Source organism: Staurois parvus, unplaced genomic scaffold, assembly GCF_062004578.1.
Source record: "Staurois parvus isolate SC_StPar_1 unplaced genomic scaffold, SC_StPar_1.0 ptg001210l, whole genome shotgun sequence".
Lineage (NCBI taxonomy): Eukaryota > Metazoa > Chordata > Amphibia > Anura > Ranidae > Staurois > Staurois parvus.
In genome coordinates this window covers 223,001-242,886 of record NW_028319006.1, presented here as the reverse complement: position 1 = coordinate 242,886, position 19,886 = coordinate 223,001, and the positions used below count along the sequence as shown (strand labels likewise).

Genomic DNA, 19,886 nt, shown 5'->3' with positions numbered 1-19,886 from the left:
CCCATATGCAGCACCCTCTTTCCAAGAAATAGTCCCATACACAGCATCCTCTTTCCAAAAAATAGTCCCATACACAGCATCCTCTTTCCAAGAAATAGTCCCATACACAGCATCCTCTTTCCAAAAAATAGTCCCATACACAGCACCCTCTTTCCAAAAAATAGTCCCATACACAGCACCCTCTTTCCAAAAAATAGTCCCATACACAGCATCCTCTATCCAAAAAACAGTCCCATACACAGCATCCTCTTTCCAAAAAATAGTCCCATACACAGCATCCTCTATCCAAAAAACAGTCCCATACACAGCATCCTCTTTCCAAAAAATAGTCCCATACACAGGATCCTCTTTCCAAAAAATAGTCCCATACACAGCATCCTCTTTCCAAGAAATAGTCCCATACACAGCATCCTCTTTCCAAAAAATAGTCCCATACACAGCACCCTCTATCCAAAAATAGTCCCATACACAGCATCCTCTATCCAAAAAACAGTCCCATACACAGCATCCTCTATCCAAAAAATAGTCCCATACACAGCACCCTCTATCCAAAAAATAGTCCAATACACAGCATTCTCTTTCCAAAAAAAATAGTCCCATATGCAGCACCCTCTTTGCAAAAATAGTCCCATACACAGCACCCTCTTTGCAAAAATAGTCCCATACACAGCACCCTCTTTCCAAAATATGAGTCGCCCCATACACAGCATCCTCTTTCTACAAGGTGAGTCGCCCCATACACAGCATCCTCTTTCTACAAGGTGAGTCGCCCCATACACAGCATCCTCTTTCTAAAATCCGAGTCGCCCCATACACAGCATCCTCTTTCTAAAATCCGAGTCGCCCCATACACAGCATCCTCTTTCTAAAATCCGAGTCGCCCCATACACAGCATCCTCTTTCTACATGGTGAGTCACCCCATACACAGCATCCTCTTTCTAAAATCCGAGTCGCCCCATACACAGCATCCTCTTTCTAAAATCCGAGTCGCCCCATACACAGCATCCTCTTTCTACAAGGTGAGTCGCCCCATACACAGCATCCTCTTTCTAAAATCCGAGTCGCCCCATACACAGCATCCTCTTTCTAAAATCCGAGTCGCCCCATACACAGCATCCTTTTTCTACAAGGTGAGTCGCCCCATACACAGCATCCTCTTTCTACAAGGTGAGTCTCCCCATACACAGCATCCTCTTTCTACAAGGTGAGTCGCCCCATACACAGGATCCTCTTTCTACATGGTGAGTCGCCCCATACACAGCATCCTCTTTCTACATGGTGAGTCGCCCCATACACAGCATCCTCTTTCTACAAGGTGAGTCGCCCCATACACAGCATCCTCTTTCTAAAATCCGAGTCGCCCCATACACAGCATCCTCTTTCTAAAATCCGAGTCGCCCCATACACAGCATCCTTTTTCTACAAGGTGAGTCGCCCCATACACAGCATCCTCTTTCTACAAGGTGAGTCGCCCCATACACAGCATCCTCTTTCTACAAGGTGAGTCGCCCCATACACAGCATCCTCTTTCTACATGGTGAGTCGCCCCATACACAGCATCCTCTTTCTACAAGGTGAGTCGCCCCATACACAGGATCATCTTTCTACAAGGTGAGTCGCCCCATACACAGCATCCTCTTTCCAATGAAATAACTGGCCCTATAAATAGAATTCTCTTTCCAAATGAAATTCCAGCCAAACACACAGAATTTTCTTTCCAATACCATAGAGAAGCCCCTTGTATCTTCTTTCAAAAATCAACACAGCATCCTCTTCCCCAAAACATAAGTGGCCCTATCAATAAAAGGGCATTAACCATTTCTATGCACCATGATGCCCTTTAAGTGTAGGAGGGGAGAGGGGCAGTGGGGTGGTGGGGGCAGGGGGGGGGGGTCTTGCCAGAGAAGAAGTGAATGAATAAAATCTGTAATCATCCTAATGACGGGGGATTGTATCGGTGAACTCTCACACAAAGGGAACCTTGGATATCTCGGGCAGGATGGATTAAAATGCAGCTTGTGGAGTCCAGCGAGAGGAGCAGGCAGTGTGCAGCATGGGCACATGTCATCCCCCATGCACGCTGCACCCATTATTTATCTGTACAAAGAAGAAGCAGTCATTTAGCAGCAGACAGATCAATGGGGATATATATACCCCGGGGGGCTCATTATCTTAAACAAATCCTAAAAAAACACAACCTCAAATTGCTGTGTTTGCACAGATACTGGTCTGATGGGGCTTCATATTTGATTTTTTTTTTTTTTTTGGGAGGGGGGTGTGCAGGGGGAGCAATGCATGCAGCCTGCTGTGTATTCCTTTTCTCTGGTTATTTATTGCTCCTTGGCACAATTCCCTGCTGCTGGGAGACTTGTTGACACAGCCATGTGCTCTGCTACTAGACAGCTTTACACACCAGGATGGGAGACAATGCTCTGCCCCATCCACTGGCACTACAAAGAGATGTTATGATGAGGCTGCCATGGCAACGGGACACTAAGGACCTCCAAGTCATTTTAAGGGAGGGGTTCGGGGGGGGGGGTAGCTTTTCACTGCAAGATGCTGCAGAGCAATGTGGCATTGATGGGTCCATACTCTGGAAAGCCATAGGCAGACAGTGGGTGTGTGTGACATGCAACTGTGCAGACAATGCTGCTGGGAGAGACACCAGACAGCACCCCCACCCCCCCATTTCAAAGTTTATTACTAAATTTAGGGTTACACCTAGGGGCAGACTGACCACTCATGGGGCCCCCAGCATTAGGGGATCATGGGGCCCCTGCGTCCTCGCTCACACTCAAAGCACACCCAAAAAAGCCTATGAAAGGTACCAGGGGCATCTCATGGGGCCCCCGGGCAGTGCCCGAATGGTCAGTCCACTCCTGCCAGGGATGGACTGACAACTCATGGGGCCCCCAGCAATAGGGGATCATGGGGCCCCTGTGTCCTCGCCCACACTCAAAGCACACCCAAAAAAACCTATAAAAGGAACCAGGGGCATCTCATGGGGCCCCCTACTGACCCCGGGCCCTCGGGCAGTGCCCGAATGGTCAGTCCACTCCTGCCAGGGACGGACTGACAACTCATGGGGCCCCCAGCAATAGGGGATCATGGGGCCCCTGTGCCCTCGCCCACACTCAAAGCACACCCAAAAAAGCCTATGAAAGGTACCAGGGGCATCTCATGGGGCCCCCTACTGACCCCGGGCCCTCGGGCAGTGCCCGAATGGTCAGTCCACTCCTGCCAGGGATGGACTGACAACTCATGGGGCCCCCAGCAATAGGGGATCATGGGGCCCCTGTGTCTTCGCCCACACAAAAATGCCTATGAAAGGTACCAGGGGCATCTCATGGGGCCCCCTACTGACCCCGGGCCCTCTTGGGCTCAGGGTTTGACATGCATGACAGAGATGAGACACAACAAGTTGCTGAGTGGTACTCACCCAGGATGGAGGAGATCAGCCCCAGTGACAGCCCCACAGACCAGCAGCAGCTTCTTCCACCACCAGCCATACTGACACTTTGTAACAATCACTACCCCCCCCCCACCACCACCAAAAAAAAAAAGGAAATCAAAAATTCAGCAAAATGTTACAATGTTGCAGCTGCACAAAGAGATCCAGCGGCGGCGGGGGGGAGCGGGGACGTGCGGGGACGTGCGGGGACGCGGCTACTCTGCACATGGATGGAGGAACATCGGCAGCATCCCGTGCGCAGCCCATCCGCATGTGTGCGAGTGTGTGCGGACAGGCAGCAGATCGCAGGTCCCCCTCTCCTCCTCCTCCTCCTCCTCCCAGCACAGTCCTCTGGAGGCCCTTTCTGGGGAACAAAAGAGGCAGCCTCTGCTCTCCCTGCCTGGACACTTTGTCAGCCTGCGATCCAATGGGGGGTTGCAGATTTGTGGGGGGCTTTACCTATAGCAGATCCCCCTCCTGATCATTGGGTGCACAGCAATGGGGGGGGGGGGGCACTCAGTGGCATGGACCCCATTCATGCAACTTTGATGTGACAGGAGCTGCTGGGACTTCTCCCAAATCTGTATAAAACAAAGGGGCATGGAGGGTGGGGGTGGGAGAGATGGGGGGGGCAAAATTTATTACAGGTATTTACATAGCACCAGGGGCAGACTGACCATTTGGAAACTCAGGCACTGCCCGAGGGCTCGGGGTCAGTAGGGGGCCCCATGAGATGCCCCTGGTACCTTTTTCATAGGCTTTTTTGAGTTTGGGAAAGGACACAGGGGCCCCATGATCCCCTATTGCCCGGGGGCCCCATGAGTTATCAGTCCGCCCCTGCATAGCACCCATAATGTATGCAGTGCTTTTCAGGCCCCTGTGCTTGGAGCAGGGGTGGACTGACCACTCGGGATCTCAGGCACTGCCCAAAGGCCCGGGGTCAGTAGGGGGCCCCATGAGATGTCCCTAGTACCTTTCATAGGCTTTTTTGAGTGTGGGTGAGGACACAGGGGCCCCAGGATCCCCTATTGCCCAGGGGCCCCATGAGTTGTCAGTCCGTCCCTGGCAGGGGCGGACTGACCATTCGGGCTCTCGGGCACTGTTCGAGGGCCCAGGGTCAGTAGGGGGCCCCATGAGATGCCCCTAGAACCTTTCATAGGCTTTTTGCTTTTTTGAGTGTGGGTGAGGACACAGGGGCCCCAGGATCCCCTATTGCCCAAGGGCCCCATGAGTTGTCAGTCCGTCCCTGGCAGGAGTGGACTGACCATTCGGGCCCTCGGGCACTGTCCGAGGGCCCAGGGTCAGTAGGGGGCCCCATGAGATGCCCCTAGTACCTTTCATAGGTTTTTTGAGTGTGGGTGAGGACACAGGGGCCCCAGGATCCATAGGGGGCCCCATGAGATGCCCCTAGTACCTTTCATAGGTTTTTTGAGGGGGCCCCATGAGATGCCCCTAGTACCTTTCATAGGTTTTTTGAGTGTGGGTGAGGACACAGGGGCCCCAGGATCCCCTATTGCCCGGGGGCCCCATGAGTTGTCAGTCCATCCCTGGCTTGGACCAGTATTCCCCCCCCAAAAAAAATGTAAAGTGGTTGTAGATATGAAATATGAACACAGCATAGCCCAATATGGAGGAGGGGGGGGGGTTCTGCAACTAGCAGATCGCGGCCAAGTGACTGGTAGATCACGGTCTGGACTAGCTGACCCGCCATCCCAGAGCATCAAACAGAATGACACCAACTGCACTTCAACGCTGATGAAAGCTGAAAAACGCTAAAAAAAGCGGCTATCTGGCGTCTATGAGTCCTCACGCACACGGAACGTTTTTACAGCGGCTGTTTTTGGCTTTTTCCTTTTTTTTTTTCTACAGCCAGTAACCCCCCAGCATGTTACCCTGTGCGTCCATACATACACAGACTGGAATCAACGTTTTTGGGCTGGAAAAAAAACCCAGAACTAGCGGGTTCCTAGAGGTGATTTTTGTTAGCTGTAAAAACGTTCTAACGCTGATAAATGCTGAAAAACGCTAAAAAAACACGGCTATCTGGCATTCATGAGCGTTTTTGAGCCTGAAGATTTTGTAAGAGTATAATTGCTAAAAAAAACGCAAATGCTGAAAAACACACAAAAAACGCTGCAAAAAAGCTAAAAAAAAAAAAACCCTGACATTTTTATTGTAGCATTCTCCAGCTAACTCTAACGCTGATAAAAGCTGAAAAATACAAAAAAAAATGCGGCTATCTGGCGTCTATGAGTCCTCCTGCACACGGGATGTTTTTACAGCAGCTTTTTTTGTCATTTTTTTTCTACTGCCAGTAACCCCCCAGCATGTTATCCTATGTGTCCATACACACACAGACTGGAATCAGCGTTTTTTGGCTGTAAAAAAAAAAACAGGACTAGTGGGCTTCTAGAGGAGTTTTTTTTAGCTGTAAAAACGTGATAACGCTGATAAAACGCCAAAAACGCGGCTATCTGGTGTTCATGAGCATTTTTGAGCCTGAGGATTTTGTAAGAGTATAACTGCTAAAAAAACCGCAAATGCTGAAAAACACACAAAAAACGCTGCAAAAAAGCTAAAAAAAAAAAAACCCTGACATTTTTATTGTAGCATTCTACAGCTAACTCTAACGCTGATAAAAGCTGAAAAACACAAAAAAAAACGCGGCTATCTGGCGTCTATGAGTCCTCATGCACACGGGATGTTTTTACAGCGGCTGTTTTTGGCATTTTTTTTCTACAGACAGTAACCCCCCAGCATGTTCTCCTGTGTGTCCGTACACATGGACTGGAATCAACATTTTTTGGCTGGAAAAAAAACCCCCAGAACTAGCGGGTTCCTAGAGGAGTTTTTTTTAGCTGTAAAAATGCTCTAACACTGATAAAAGCTGTAAAACGCTAAAAAAAAAAAGTGGCTATCTGGCGTTCATGAGCATTTTTGAGCCTGAAGATTTTGTGAGAGTATAACTGGTAAAAGAATGCAAATGCTGAAAAACGCACAAAAAACGCTGCAAAAAAAGCTAAAAAAAAAAGCAAAAACCCCGACATTTTTATTGCAGCATTCTCCAGCTAACTCTGCTGGTGTTTTTATAACGTCCAGTGTGCATTACAGCTAAAAAAACAGAAACCCTCTAGTTCTGGTGGGGGGGGGGGGTTCAGCAAAAAAACGTTGATTCCAGTCTATGTGTGTATGGACACATAGGATAACATGCTGGGGGGTTCACTGGCTGTAGAAAAAAAATGCCAAAAACAGCCGCTGTAAAAACATCCCGTGTGCGTGAGGACTCATAGACGCCAGATAGCCGTGTTTTTTTTGTGTTTTCCAGCTTTTATCAGCGTTAGCTGTAGAATGCTGCAATAAAAATGTGAGGAGTTTTTGCTTTTTTTTTTAGCTTTTTTGCAGCTTTTTTTGTGTGTTTTTCAGCATTTGCATTTATTTTAGCAGTTATACCAGCAATGGGCAAACTACGGCCCGCGGGCCGTATACGGCCCGGCGGACCTTTTAATCCGGCCCGCGGAGCTAGGCTCCCGCTAGGCTCCTCTCACAGTCCGCCCTGTTTCCTATGAGGATCTGTCCCCCTTCGACGTATCTGCGCATGTGCCGGAGATCGCCGATCGGCTGCTAATGCCTGAAACTGGCACATGCGCAGATACGTCGAGGGGGACAGATCCTCATAGGAGACAGATTTTCATGCTACACCGGAACGGCGCGGGAACAAGAGGAACGCGCGGAGCAAAGGTAAGTGAATTGACACAGGGGGGACTTGGGGACTTAATATGGGGGATGAATTAATATGGGGAATGAATTACTATAGGGGGGATGAATTACTATATGGGGGATGAATTACTATGGGGGATGAATTACTATATGGGGGATTAATTACTATATGGGGGATGAATTACTATATGGGGGATTAATTACTATATGGGGGATTAATTACTATGGGGGATGAATTACTATGGGGGATGAATTACTATATGGGGGATGAATTACTATATGGGGGATGAATTACTATGGGGGATTAATTACTATGGGGGATGAATTACTATATGGGGGATGAATTACTATATGGGGGATGAATTACTATGGGGGATGAATTACTATGGGGGATTAATTACTATATGGGGGATGAATTACTATGGGGGATGAATTACTATATGGGGGATGAATTACTATATGGGGGATGAATTACTATGGGGGATGAATTACTATATGGGGGATTAATTACTATGTGGGGGATGAATTACTATGGGGGATGAATTACTATATGGGGGATGAATTACTATATGGGGGGATGAATTACTATGGGGGATGAATTACTATGGGGGATGAATTGCTATATGGGGGATGAATTGCTATATGGGGGATGAATTACTATATGGGGGACGAATTACTATATGGGGGATGAATTACTATATGGGGGATGAATTACTATGGGGGATGAATTACTATATGGGGGATTAATTACTATGCTTACTATGGGGGAATATTACTATACTTACTATGGATGACACATACACATCATTCATCTACTCTTGGTCCGGCCCCCGGGTCCAATATATGAACCCATTGCGGCCCTCAAGTCAAAAAGTTTGCCCACCCCTGAGTTATACTCTCACAAAATCCTCAGGCTCAAAAATGCTCATGAACGCCAGATAGCCGCGTTTTTAACTTTTTATCAGCGTTATCCCGTTTTTACAGCTAACAAAACCTCTAGGAACCCACTAGTCCTGTTTTTTTTTCCAGCCAATAAACGTTGATTCCAGTTTATGTGTGTATGGACACATAGGAGAACATGGGGGGGTTACTGGATATAGAAAAAAAATGCCAAAAGCCAAAAACAGCTGCTGTAAAAACATCCAGTGTACATGAGGACTAAAAAAACACTCTAACGCTGAAAAATGCAGGCAAACCAGTGTTTTTAGACTTTTTTTGAGCCAAAAGAATTTTTTCAGGTCAAAAAAACAAACGTGGAAAAATGCGGCTATCTGGCATTTAATTACAGCTATAAAAAAAACTCCTAGAAACCCACTAGTTCTGGGGTTTTTTTCCAGCCAAAAAACACTGATTCCAGTCTATGTGTGTATGGACACATAGGAGAACATGCTGGGGGGGTTTACTGGCTGTAAAAAAAAAATGCCAGAAGTAAAAAACAGCAGCTGGAAAAACGTCCTGTGTGCAGGAGGACTAAAAAAAGATAAATAACTAAATAAATAAAGATTAAAAAAAAGAAAAAATAAAGAAAAAATACCCAGATCAAGTTCAGTGCTGGGGTTAGTGTTTGGGTCAAGGTCAGGGTCAAAGGACAAGGTCAAAGGTCAGGGTTGTGTCGATAACGCTGGTAACGTTAGCTGTGTAAAGTCCCATTAAAAATGGGAGTTTTTCAGCTTTTTCTAGCGTTTTTGCCTTAGCATTTTGCCGCATTTTTCCACATTTGTGTTTTTTAGCGTTTTTCTTTTAACCAAAAAAATTATTTTTTTTTTGGTAAAAAAAATCCCAAAAATCCAGTGTGTATGAGGACTAAAAATGCTCAAAAACGCAGCAAACCAGCATTTGTAGACTTTTTTGAGCAAAAAAAAATGTTTTTTGTAAAAAAAAAAAGGCAAACGTGGAAAATGCAGTAAAACTCGGCAAACCAGCAGTTTTAGACTTTTTTTGAGTTAAAAAAAAATTGGGGGGTTTATAAAAAACTCCTAGAAACCCGCTAGCTCTGGGGTTTTTTTCAGTCAAAAAATGCTGATTCCAGTCTATGTGTGTATGGACACATAGGAGAACATGCTGGGGGGGTTACTGGCTGTAGAAAAAAATGCCAGAAGTAAAAAACAGTTGCTGTAAAAATGTCCCGTGTGCGTGAGGGCTAAAAAAAAGATAAATAACTAAAAGAAAGATTAAAAAAAAGAAAGAAAAAACTACCCAGATCAAGTTTTGATCTAGTTCAGTGCTGGGGTTAGTGTTTGGGTCAAGGTCAGGGTCAAAGGACAAGGTCAAAGGTCAGGGATGTGTCGATAACGCTGGTAACATTAGCTGTGTAAAGTCACATTAAAAATGGGAGTTTTTCAGCTTTTTCTAGCGTTTTTGCCTTAGCATTTTGCCGCATTTTTCCACATTTGTGTTTTTTAGTGGTTTTCTTTTTAACCAAAAAAAATAATTTTTTTTTGGCAAAAAAAATTTTAAAAAATCCAGTGTGTATGAGGACTAAAAATGCTCAAAAACGCAGCAAACCAGCATTTGTAGACTTTTTTGAGCAAAAAAAAATGTTTTTTGTAAAAAAAAAAAAGGCAAACGTGGAAAAACGCAGTAAAACTTGGCAAACCAGCGTTTTTAGACTTTTTTTGAGTAAAAAAAAAATTTGGGGGTTTATAAAAAACTCCTAGAAACCTGCTAGTTCTGGGGTTTGTTCCAGCCAAAAAACACTGATTACAGTCTATGTGTGAATGGACACGTAGGATAACATGCCGGGGATGGACACATAGGAGAACATGCCGGGGATGGACACATAGGAGAACATGCCGGGGATGGACACATAGGAGAACACGCCAGGGATGGACACATAGGATAACATGCCGGGGATGGACACATAGGATAACATGCCGGGGATGGACACATAGGAGAACACGCCGGGGATGGACACATAGGATAACATGCCGGGGATGGACACATAGGAGAACATGCCGGGGATGGACACATAGGATAACATGCCGGGGATGGACACGTAGGATAACATGCCGGGGATGGACACGTAGGATAAGACTCCGGGGATAGACTCATAGGATAACACGCCGGGGATGGACACATAGGATAACACGCCGGGGATGGACACATAGGATAACATGTCGGGGATGGACACATAGGATAAGACTCCGGGGATAGACTCATAGGATAACACGCCGGGGATGGACACATAGGATAACACGCCGGGGATGGACACATAGGATAACATGTCGGGGATGGACACATAGGATAACATGCTGGGGATGCACACATAGGAGAACATGTCGGGGATGGACACATAGGAGAACATGCCGGGGATGGACACATAGGAGAACATGTCGGGGATGGACACATAGGACAACATGCCGGGGATGGACACATAGGATAACATGCCGGGGATGGACACATAGGATAACATGTTGGGGATGGACACATAGGAGAACATGCCGGGGATGGACACATAGGAGAACATGTTGGGGATGGACACATAGGAGAACATGTCGGGGATGGACACATAGGATAACATGCCGGGGATGAACACATAGGATAAGACTCCGGGGATGGACACATAGGATAACACGCCGGGGATGGACACATAGGATAACATGCCGGGGATGGACACATAGGATAACATGCCGGGGATGGACACATAGGAGAACATGTCGGGGATGGACACATAGGAGAACATGCCGGGGATGGACACATAGGAGAACATGCCGGGGATGGACACATAGGAGAACATGTCGGGGATGGACACATAGGGTAACATGCCGGGGATGGACACATAGGAGAACATGCCGAGGATGGACACATAGGATAACATGCTGAGGGGATGGACACATAGGATAACATGCTGAGGGGATGGACACATAGGAGAACATGCTGGGGGGGTTTACTGGCTGTAGAAAAAAACGCCAAAAGCCAAAAACAGCCGCTGTAAAATCACCCAGTGTGCATGAGGACTAAAAATGCTCAAAAACACAGCAAACCAGCATTTTTAGACTTTTTTGAGAAAAAAAAATGTTTTTGGGTCAAAAAAATGAAAACGTGGAAAAATGCAGTAAAACTCAGCAAATCAGCGTTTTTAGACTTTTTTTGAGTAGAAAAAAAATTTGGGGGTTTATAAAAAAACTCCTAGAAACCCGCTAGTTCTGGGTTTTTTCCAGCCAAAAAACGCTGATTCCAGTCTATGTGTGTATGGACACATAGGAGAACATGCCGGGAATGGACACATAGGATTACATGCCGGGGATGGACACATAGGATAACATGCCGGGGGTGGACACATGGGATAACACGCCGGGGATGGACACATGGGAGAACACGCCGGGGATGGACACATGGGATAACACGCCGGGGATGGACACATGGGATAACACGCCGGGGATGGACACATAGGATAACACGCCGGGGATGGACACGTAGGATAACACACCGGGGATGGACACGTAGGATAACACGCCGGGGATGGACACGTAGGATAACACGCCGGGGATGGACACGTAGGAGAACACGCCGGGGATGGACACGTAGGAGAACACGCCGGGGATGGACACGTAGGAGAACACGCCGGGGATGGACACACAGGAGAACACGCCGGGGATGGAAACGTAGGATAACACGCCGGGGATGGACACACAGGATAACACGCCGGGGATGGACACACAGGATAACACGCCGGGGATGGACACACAGGATAACACGCCGGGGATGGACACGTAGGATAACACGCCGGGGATGGACACGTAGGAGAACACGCCGGGGATGGACACGTAGGAGAACACGCCGGGGATGGACACGTAGGAGAACATGCCGGGGATGGACACGTAGGAGAACATGCCGGGGATGGACACGTAGGATAACATGCCGGGGATGGACACGTAGGATAACATGCCGGGGATGGACACATAGGATAACATGCCGGGGGGGTTTACTGGCTGTAGACAAAATGCCAAAGGCCAAAAACAGCCGCTGTAAAATCACCCAGTGTGCATGAGGGCTAAAACCTAACGCCCAAAAACGCAGCAAATCAGAGTTTTTAGTATTTTTTTGAGCAAAAAAAAGTTTCTCGTGCGAATCACATGCGATGTACCGCACTGCATGTATGTGAATCCGGGCCGAGACACAATAGGGACCTGAGATTTCTACAGTTTTGGTGAATAGATCAAATCTAAAGTCAGCTCAGGCGCAGAGGAACAAGTCTAACCCCGCCCTGTAAGACCTTTTCACCCGGCGTTCTGGTTTTTTCATCAGTTTACGTCAGTTTGTCATCCGTTTTTCATCCGTGTTTCATCCGTTTTTCATCCATGTTTCGTCTGTTTTTCATCCGTGTTTCGTCTGTTTTTCATCCATGTTTAATCCGTTTTTCTTCCATGTTTTGTCCATTTTTCATCCGTGTTTTGCCCGATTTTCATCCGTGTTTTGTCCATTTTTCATCCGTTTTTTATCTGTTTTTCATCCATGTTTTGTCTGTTTTTCATCCGTTTTTCATCCGTGTTTCGTCCGTTTTTTTATCCGTGTTTCATTCATTTTTCATCCATTTTTCATCTGTGTTTTGTCCGTTTTTCATCCGTGTTTGGTCCGATTTTCATCCGTGTTTCATCCTTTTTTCATCTATGTTTTGTCCGTTTTTTATCTGTTTCATCCGTTTTTCATCTGTATCTTGTTCGTTTTTCATTTGTGTTTCGTCTGTTTTTCATCCGTGTTTCATCTGTTTTTCATCCGTGTTTTGTCCGTTTTTCATCCATGTTTCGTCCATTTTTCATCCGTGTTTTGTCCGTTTTTCATCCGTGTTTCGTCCGTTTTTCATCCGTGTTTCCTCCGTTTTTTATCCGTGTTTCGTCCGTTTTTCATCCGTGTTTCGTTCGTTTTTCATCTGTGTTTCGTCCATTTTTCATCCGTATTTCGTCCATTTTTCATCTGTTTTTTATTCGTTTTTCATCCGTGTTTCATCTTTTTCATCCGTGTTTCATCTGTTTTTCATCCGTGTTTCGTCCATTTTTCATCCGTGTTTCATCCGTTTTTCATCCGTGTTTCGTCTGTTTTTCATCCATGTTTCGTCCGTTTTTCATCCGTATTTCGTCAATTTTTCATCTGTTTTTCATTAATTTTTCATCTGTTTTTCATTCTTTTTTCATCCGTGTTTCGTTCCTTTTTCATCCGTGTTTTGTCCGTTTTTCATCCGTATTTCGTCCATTTTTCATCTGTTTTTCATTCATTTTTCATCCGTGTTTCGTCTTTTTCATCCGTGTTTCGTCTGTTTTTTATCCGTGTTTCGTTCCATTTTTCATCCGTGTTTCGTCCGTTTTTCATCCGTGTTTCGTCCGTTTTTCATCCGTGTTTTGTCCGTTTTTCATCCATTTTTCATCTGTTTTTTATCCGTGTTTCGTCCATTTTTTATCTGTGTTTCATCCGTGTTTCTTCCATTTTCATTCATTTTTCATCCGTGTTTCATCCGTGTTTCATCCGTGTTTCATCCGTGTTTCATCCATGTTTCATCCATTTTTCATCCGTGTATTGTCCGTTTTTCATTTGTGTTTTATCTGTTTTTTGTCCATTTTTCATCCGTGTTTCATCCATTTTTCATCTGTGTTTTGTCTGTTTTTCATTCGTGTTTCATCTGTTTTTCGTCCGTTTTTCATCCGTGTTTTGTCCGTTTTTCATTCATTTTTCATCCGTGTTTCATCCGTTTTTCATTCGTGTTTCATCTGTTTTTCATCCGTGTTTCGTCCGTTTTTCATCTGTGTTTCATCCGGTTTTCATCCGTGTTTCATCTACTTTTCATCCGTTTACATCCGTTTATTGGTCCATTTACATCCGTGTGTCTGCCATAGAGCGTCATTGTGGACCAGCCCACCTGTCCGCACCATGGCAACAGATGGCACTGATCCAGAGCAAACCAGGTCCTGGGCTCATGGCACCCCTGGTTGAAAAACAATGATGTCCCCTTCATCCATTATTACACCCCGATCACATCTTTGAAATCGTGCGACGTACGGTGAAGTCACACGATTTCGAAGTCTAATGACCTGCCAATTTCAGGTGCGATTTGCAAGACGTCTGACCAAAAGTAGTGCATGTATTACTTTAAAAATCGGTGCGGCTCTGACCAAGTCGGAGCCGCGCCAATATGGCCACTGTAATTGCAGACAATAGGGTGCGTTTTGGCATGCGATATGCAAATCACATGCCAGTTCGCATCCAGTGTGACCGTGGTGATAGATTACTATTATTATTATTATACTCATTTATAAGGCGTCCACCAAACCTTCAGACGTATTTAATAAGGAGGTACAATGGCTGGTCCAGCTTCAGTTTCCCATAGCAACCAGAATTCATCTCAGCAGTTCACTGTAAAGTGCAGTCTGGTTGCTATGGGTTACCGTGTACAGGGAATGCACCGTAGCTATAGCAACAGGTAAATATTGGATCCCCGTCATCCACTATTATATTATTATTATTACACTTATTTATAAGACGTCTATTAAACATTCTGATGTATCAGCATTAGTATCCCATAGCAACTAGAATTAATCTCAGCAGCAAAGTGCAGTCAGGTTACTATGGGTCACCACAGAGAATAGTACATGGTAACCCATAGCAACAAGGAATCTTAGATCCACTTCATCCACTAATATTATTACACTTATTTATAAGACGTCCATGAAACATTCAGATGTATTGAGAAAGGAGGTACAATGGCTGTCCCAGCCTCGGTATCCCATAGCAACCAGAATTCATCTCAGCAGTTCACTGTAAAGTGCAGTCTGGTTGCTATGGGTTACCGTGTACAGGGAATGCACCGTAGCTATAGCAACAGGTAAATATTGGATCCCCGTCATCCACTATTATATTATTATTATCATTACACTTGTTTATAAGATGTCTGTTAAACCTTCAGATGTATTTAATAAGGAGGTGCGATGACTGTTTCTGCATCGGTATCCCATAGCAACTAGAATTCATCACAGCAGCTCACTGCAGTAAAGTGCAATCAGGTTGCTATGGGTTACCACGGACAGAGAATGGTACATGGTAACCCATAGCAACAAGGCATCTTAGATCCGCTTCATCCACTAATATTATTACACTTACTTATAAGACGTCCATGAAACATTCAGATGTATTGAGAAAGGAGGAGCAATGGCTGGTCCAGCCTCGGTATCCCATAGCAACCAGAATTCATCTCAGTAGCTCGCTGCAGTAAAGTGCCATCTGGTTGCTATGGGTTACCGTGTACAGGGAATGCACTGTAGCTATAGCAACAGGTAAATATGGGATCCCCGTCATCCTCCATCACAGTATATTATTAGGATCACACTCACATATTAGACGTCTATGTATACAGGAGGCGCAATGGCTGTCCCAGCATCGGTATCCCATAGCAACTAAAATAATTCACAGCAGCTCCGTGCAGTAAAGCGCCTGGTTGCCATGGGTTACCATGTACAGAGGACGCCCCCCCAGCAGCAGGGAATCTGGGATCCACTCCCTCTCGAGCAGTCGGATCTTTTCTCCGCTGTTTTATTTCTGCGCCTTTTATTCGTCGTTGCCGTTCGATATACGACATCGTCTTCATTTCCTGACGCCACATCCCTCGCTATGGTAAGTCTGCAGAGAGAGGGGGGCTTATTTTACGCCCACATTACAAGCCACACCCTATAAAGTGACCCCCTTCTTATTGGCCACGCCTCCAAGTGTGCATCGGGCGGCGTGCTTAGGGCACGGTTTTCATTTTGACACCTTCAGGATGTCCCTCCTAACTATATTTTGGCGCCCTTTATACCCTGAATGTCAGTCTGTTGCCCCCCTCCCCCCAAGGTTTTCGACGCATTATTTGCGTGCTGAAAATCGCTTTGTAATTTTGTGGGTGTGGCTACAAAGTTGAGTGATTTTGTGGGTGGGGTTAAAAGTGGGTGTGGCGAGTACAGCGTCACCTTACTGTCGTCATCTCTGTTCATCACATAGATTTAGGGCCCATTCGCTCCAGAAACTGCGTGCTCACTGCACATTTTTGCGTGCGCGGTGACATGCGTTTTTTTTATTATGCATTTGCATGCATTTGCGGTGTGATTTTCCTACGCTTGCACTTCCTTTGACGTCGCGTCTGTCTTCTTTGGGCTTTTACGTGCACCGCTGTGCGTTTTAGTTTATTTATATGCATTCACGCGCGCCTCTGTGCATGTGCAGTGCACAGCAATGAAGCTCGCTTTTCACCGCATTGGGTTTTGTGCGTTTTTTTCACCATCAAAACATTTTTGCATGCGGCAAAACGTGCGTCTGCTCGCCACATTAATAAAAGGCTTCAATGGGCTGTCCTAGGTTCAGCAAAGTTGCTCATGTAGCTTTTCGCCGCATCGAGCTCTGTGCGTTTTTTTCACCATCAAAACATTTTAAAAGCCGCATTAATAAAAGGCTTCAATGGGCTGCCCTATGCGCAGCAAAGTCGTTAATGTAGCTATTCGCCGCATTGAGTTTTGTGCATTTTTTTCCCCATCAAAACATTTTTGCATACGGCAAAACGTGCGTCTGCTCGATGCATAAAAGGCTTCAATGGGCTGTCCTACGTGCAGCAAAGTCGCTCATGTAGCTTTTCGCCGCATTTAGTTTTGTGCGTTTTTTTCACCATCAAAACAATTTTTGCATGCAGCAAAACGTGAATTTGCTCGCCACATTAATAAAAGGCTTCAATGGGCTGCCCTACGTGCAGCAAAGTCACTCATGAAGCTTTTTGCCGCATTTAGTTCTGTGCGTTTTTTTACTATCAAAACATTTTTGCATGCGGCAAAACGTGCGTCTGCTCACCGCATTAACACGAAAAAGCTTCAATGGGCTGTCCTATGTGCAGCAATCATGTAGCTTTTTGGGTTAGGGTTTGGGTGTTAATAATAATAAAAATAATAATAATAATAAATGTAAACTAAATAAAAATATTATTAAATAATAAATAAATACAGTAAATTAATAATATATGATAAAAAATAAATTGTAATTAACTCCTAACCTTAACCCACCAACCCTATAAAAAATATTATTATTATTTTTTTATTATTATTATTATTATTATTAATAATAATAATAACAATAAATTATTAACATCAATTTTTTTAGTCTGGTTTGGGTGTTTATTTAATAATATTTTATTATTACTATTATTATTATTATTAAGCCCGGTTACTTACTATACCGGTTAAATTACCGGTTAATTAGTGTAAATAAATACAGTAAATTAATAATATGTAATAATAAATAAATTGTAATTAACCCCTAACCTTAACCCACCAACCCTTTAAAAAAATATTATTATTAATATTATTATTAATAATAATAATAATAATAATAATAATAATAAATTATTAACATCGATTTTTTTATTCTGGTTTGGGTGTTTATTTATTAATATTTTATTATTATTATTATTATTATTATTAAGCCCGGCTACTTACTATACCGGTTAAATTACCAGTTAATTACTGTAGATAATTAAATAAATAAATACAGTAAATGAATAATATGTAATAATAAATAAATTGTAATTAGTCCCTAACCTGAACCCACTAACCCTTTAAAAAAATTATTATTATTATTATTATTATTGTAAAATTGTATTATTATTAATACAATAAAGTATTAACATTGATTTTTTTATTCTGGTTTGGGTGTTTATTTATTAATATTTTATTATTACTAATATTATTATTATTATTATTATTATTAAGCCCGGTTACTTACTGTACTGTTGAAATTACCGGTTAATTACTGTAAATAAATACAGTAAATTAATAATATGTAATAATAAATAAATTGTAATTAATCCCTAACCTTAACCCACTAACCCTTTAAAAAATGATTATTATTATTATTATTAATAATAATAATAATAATAATAATAATAATAAATTATTAACGTCTATTTTTTTATTCTGGTTTGAATGTTTATTTATTAATATTTTATTATTATTACTATTATTATTATTATTATTATTATTAATAATAATAATAATAATAATAATAACAACAATAAAATATTAATAAATATACACCCAAACCAGAATAAAAAAATTGATGTTAATAATGTATTGTTATTATTATTATTATTATTATGTTAATTAATTAATTTAAAAAAATTTAGTGTTGGGGGTAAATTTAGGGGTTAATTACTATTTATTTATTTATTATTACATATTATTAATCTATTTGATTTATTTATTTATTTATGCTGATTTTCATTTATTTGTGTATTCATTTTGTATTTATTTATGCTTTTAATAAATGTTTTGTTTTTTTTTTGTTAAATTTGAGCAGAAAATCTCTCACCATCGCGCGCAAAAACGAACGAATCGTGCATTGCCATTTATTTCCGTGGAATGAAAAAAGCTCCAAAACACGAAAATCTGCGAGATTTGATCAACAAAGCCCCAAAACCTGTTTGAGCTTCGGGCGTTTGGCTTCAGGCGACTCGGAGTGGAGATGTGATTGCAGCCGTATGCAGGCCATACATGGTTCGAATCCCGAATGATTTTTCATCCTAAAATCGAAACCTCGATTGTTCTGTAATCCGACGGTGCCACCAATGATTTATAAAAATCGGTCAGTTTTTCACAAAAATTTTCCAGCATGTCCGATAAATGAAAATGGGGAGGAACCACGAACATCGGCCGATGCCATTGCCCCACTAACAGAGCGAAAATCGTCCGATTATTCTTAGGTCCGACGTTCAGAGGAAAATCGCTTGGAATTTGAATCATGTATGGCCGGCATTAGAGAGACCGCAGTCTAACGCTCACCACGCACACTACAATCTGATTGTACAATCTCCTTCAGAAGTAAGTAGTGCAAGGGTCTCCGTGATTGGATGGTTCAAGTAAGTCTTCATAATGCGATGTAAGAAATTGGATTGTAATGTGTACGGTGAGCCTAAAGGCATCAGCTGTGCGGGGGGGGGGGCGGTAAAACCCCATAGTTAAGCCATGCTTTTACCACTTCCTCCTTTATCTGTAGAGGCAACGGCCGGGGGAGGGGGCGTATAGGATGACGGGCCTGATCAGGAAGTACGCCCTCTGCCGCTTTTAGTGGGTGCAGCACGCACTGAACGTGACCCATTCAATTGAAGCGGGGGGGGTCACTCTGCAAACATCACACCTGACTTTTTTCTGCCGCAACTTTATTGGCAAGATTATGTTTCTACAATGCGGTCATATTTCAGCCGTATTTTGTTGTATCTTTCCGCAGCTCGCTACTAAAGGAAAGGATGAAGAAGAGCCGTTGTCACAAAGTCGTTCAGTGCAGGAAGATCCTCCTCGTCCAATCAGGAAGGTCAGTGTCAGGAGGGAAAGCTCAGACAGAACAACACACCCAGCCCAGCATAGAATACAGCCACAGACTTCGGGGTCCAGTTATAAAAAAGAAAAATGTCTCCGCATTCACTCAGTATTTTCTATGATCGCCAGCTCCACCTAGTGGCCATAATGTGCTATTTTCCTGAAATGCCTCAATTAGGAAAATACTGCATCGTGGCCACTAGGTGGAGCTGGCGATCATAGAAAATGAACATGGCATAGGCATCAAGGGGATTAGTCATGACGGAGGCAAAAATGCATCCTCCATGCGGATATGTCTACTTCCACCAGGTCTCAGAACCCTGCCACCACTTTCCCCACCCCTTCCTGCCCAGGCCGATTTTCAGCTTTCAGCGTTGTTTTATTCTGGTTTGGGTGTTTATGT

At 43.7% G+C, this 19,886-nt stretch overlaps 2 protein-coding genes across 2 annotated transcripts in view; one reads left to right on the top strand and one right to left on the bottom strand.

Moving 5' to 3' along the window:
* The window catches only part of IGDCC3 (immunoglobulin superfamily DCC subclass member 3), a 292,665-nt gene extending 288,931 nt beyond the window's left edge, over positions 1-3,734 (bottom strand). The window contains exon 1 of the mRNA XM_089660195.1: positions 3,441-3,734. Within this exon, the coding sequence (XP_089516321.1) occupies positions 3,441-3,510 (70 nt within the window). The 5' untranslated portion in view covers positions 3,511-3,734. The remainder of the gene's footprint in view (positions 1-3,440) is intronic.
* Positions 3,735-15,596: 11,862 nt separating this feature from the next.
* LOC149438151 (uncharacterized) overlaps positions 15,597-19,886 on the top strand; it is a 51,050-nt gene continuing 46,760 nt past the window's right edge. Inside the window, exons 1-2 of the mRNA XM_089660194.1 lie at positions 15,597-15,767; positions 19,395-19,478. Of these exons, the coding sequence (XP_089516320.1) occupies positions 15,597-15,767; positions 19,395-19,478 (255 nt within the window). The remainder of the gene's footprint in view (positions 15,768-19,394; positions 19,479-19,886) is intronic.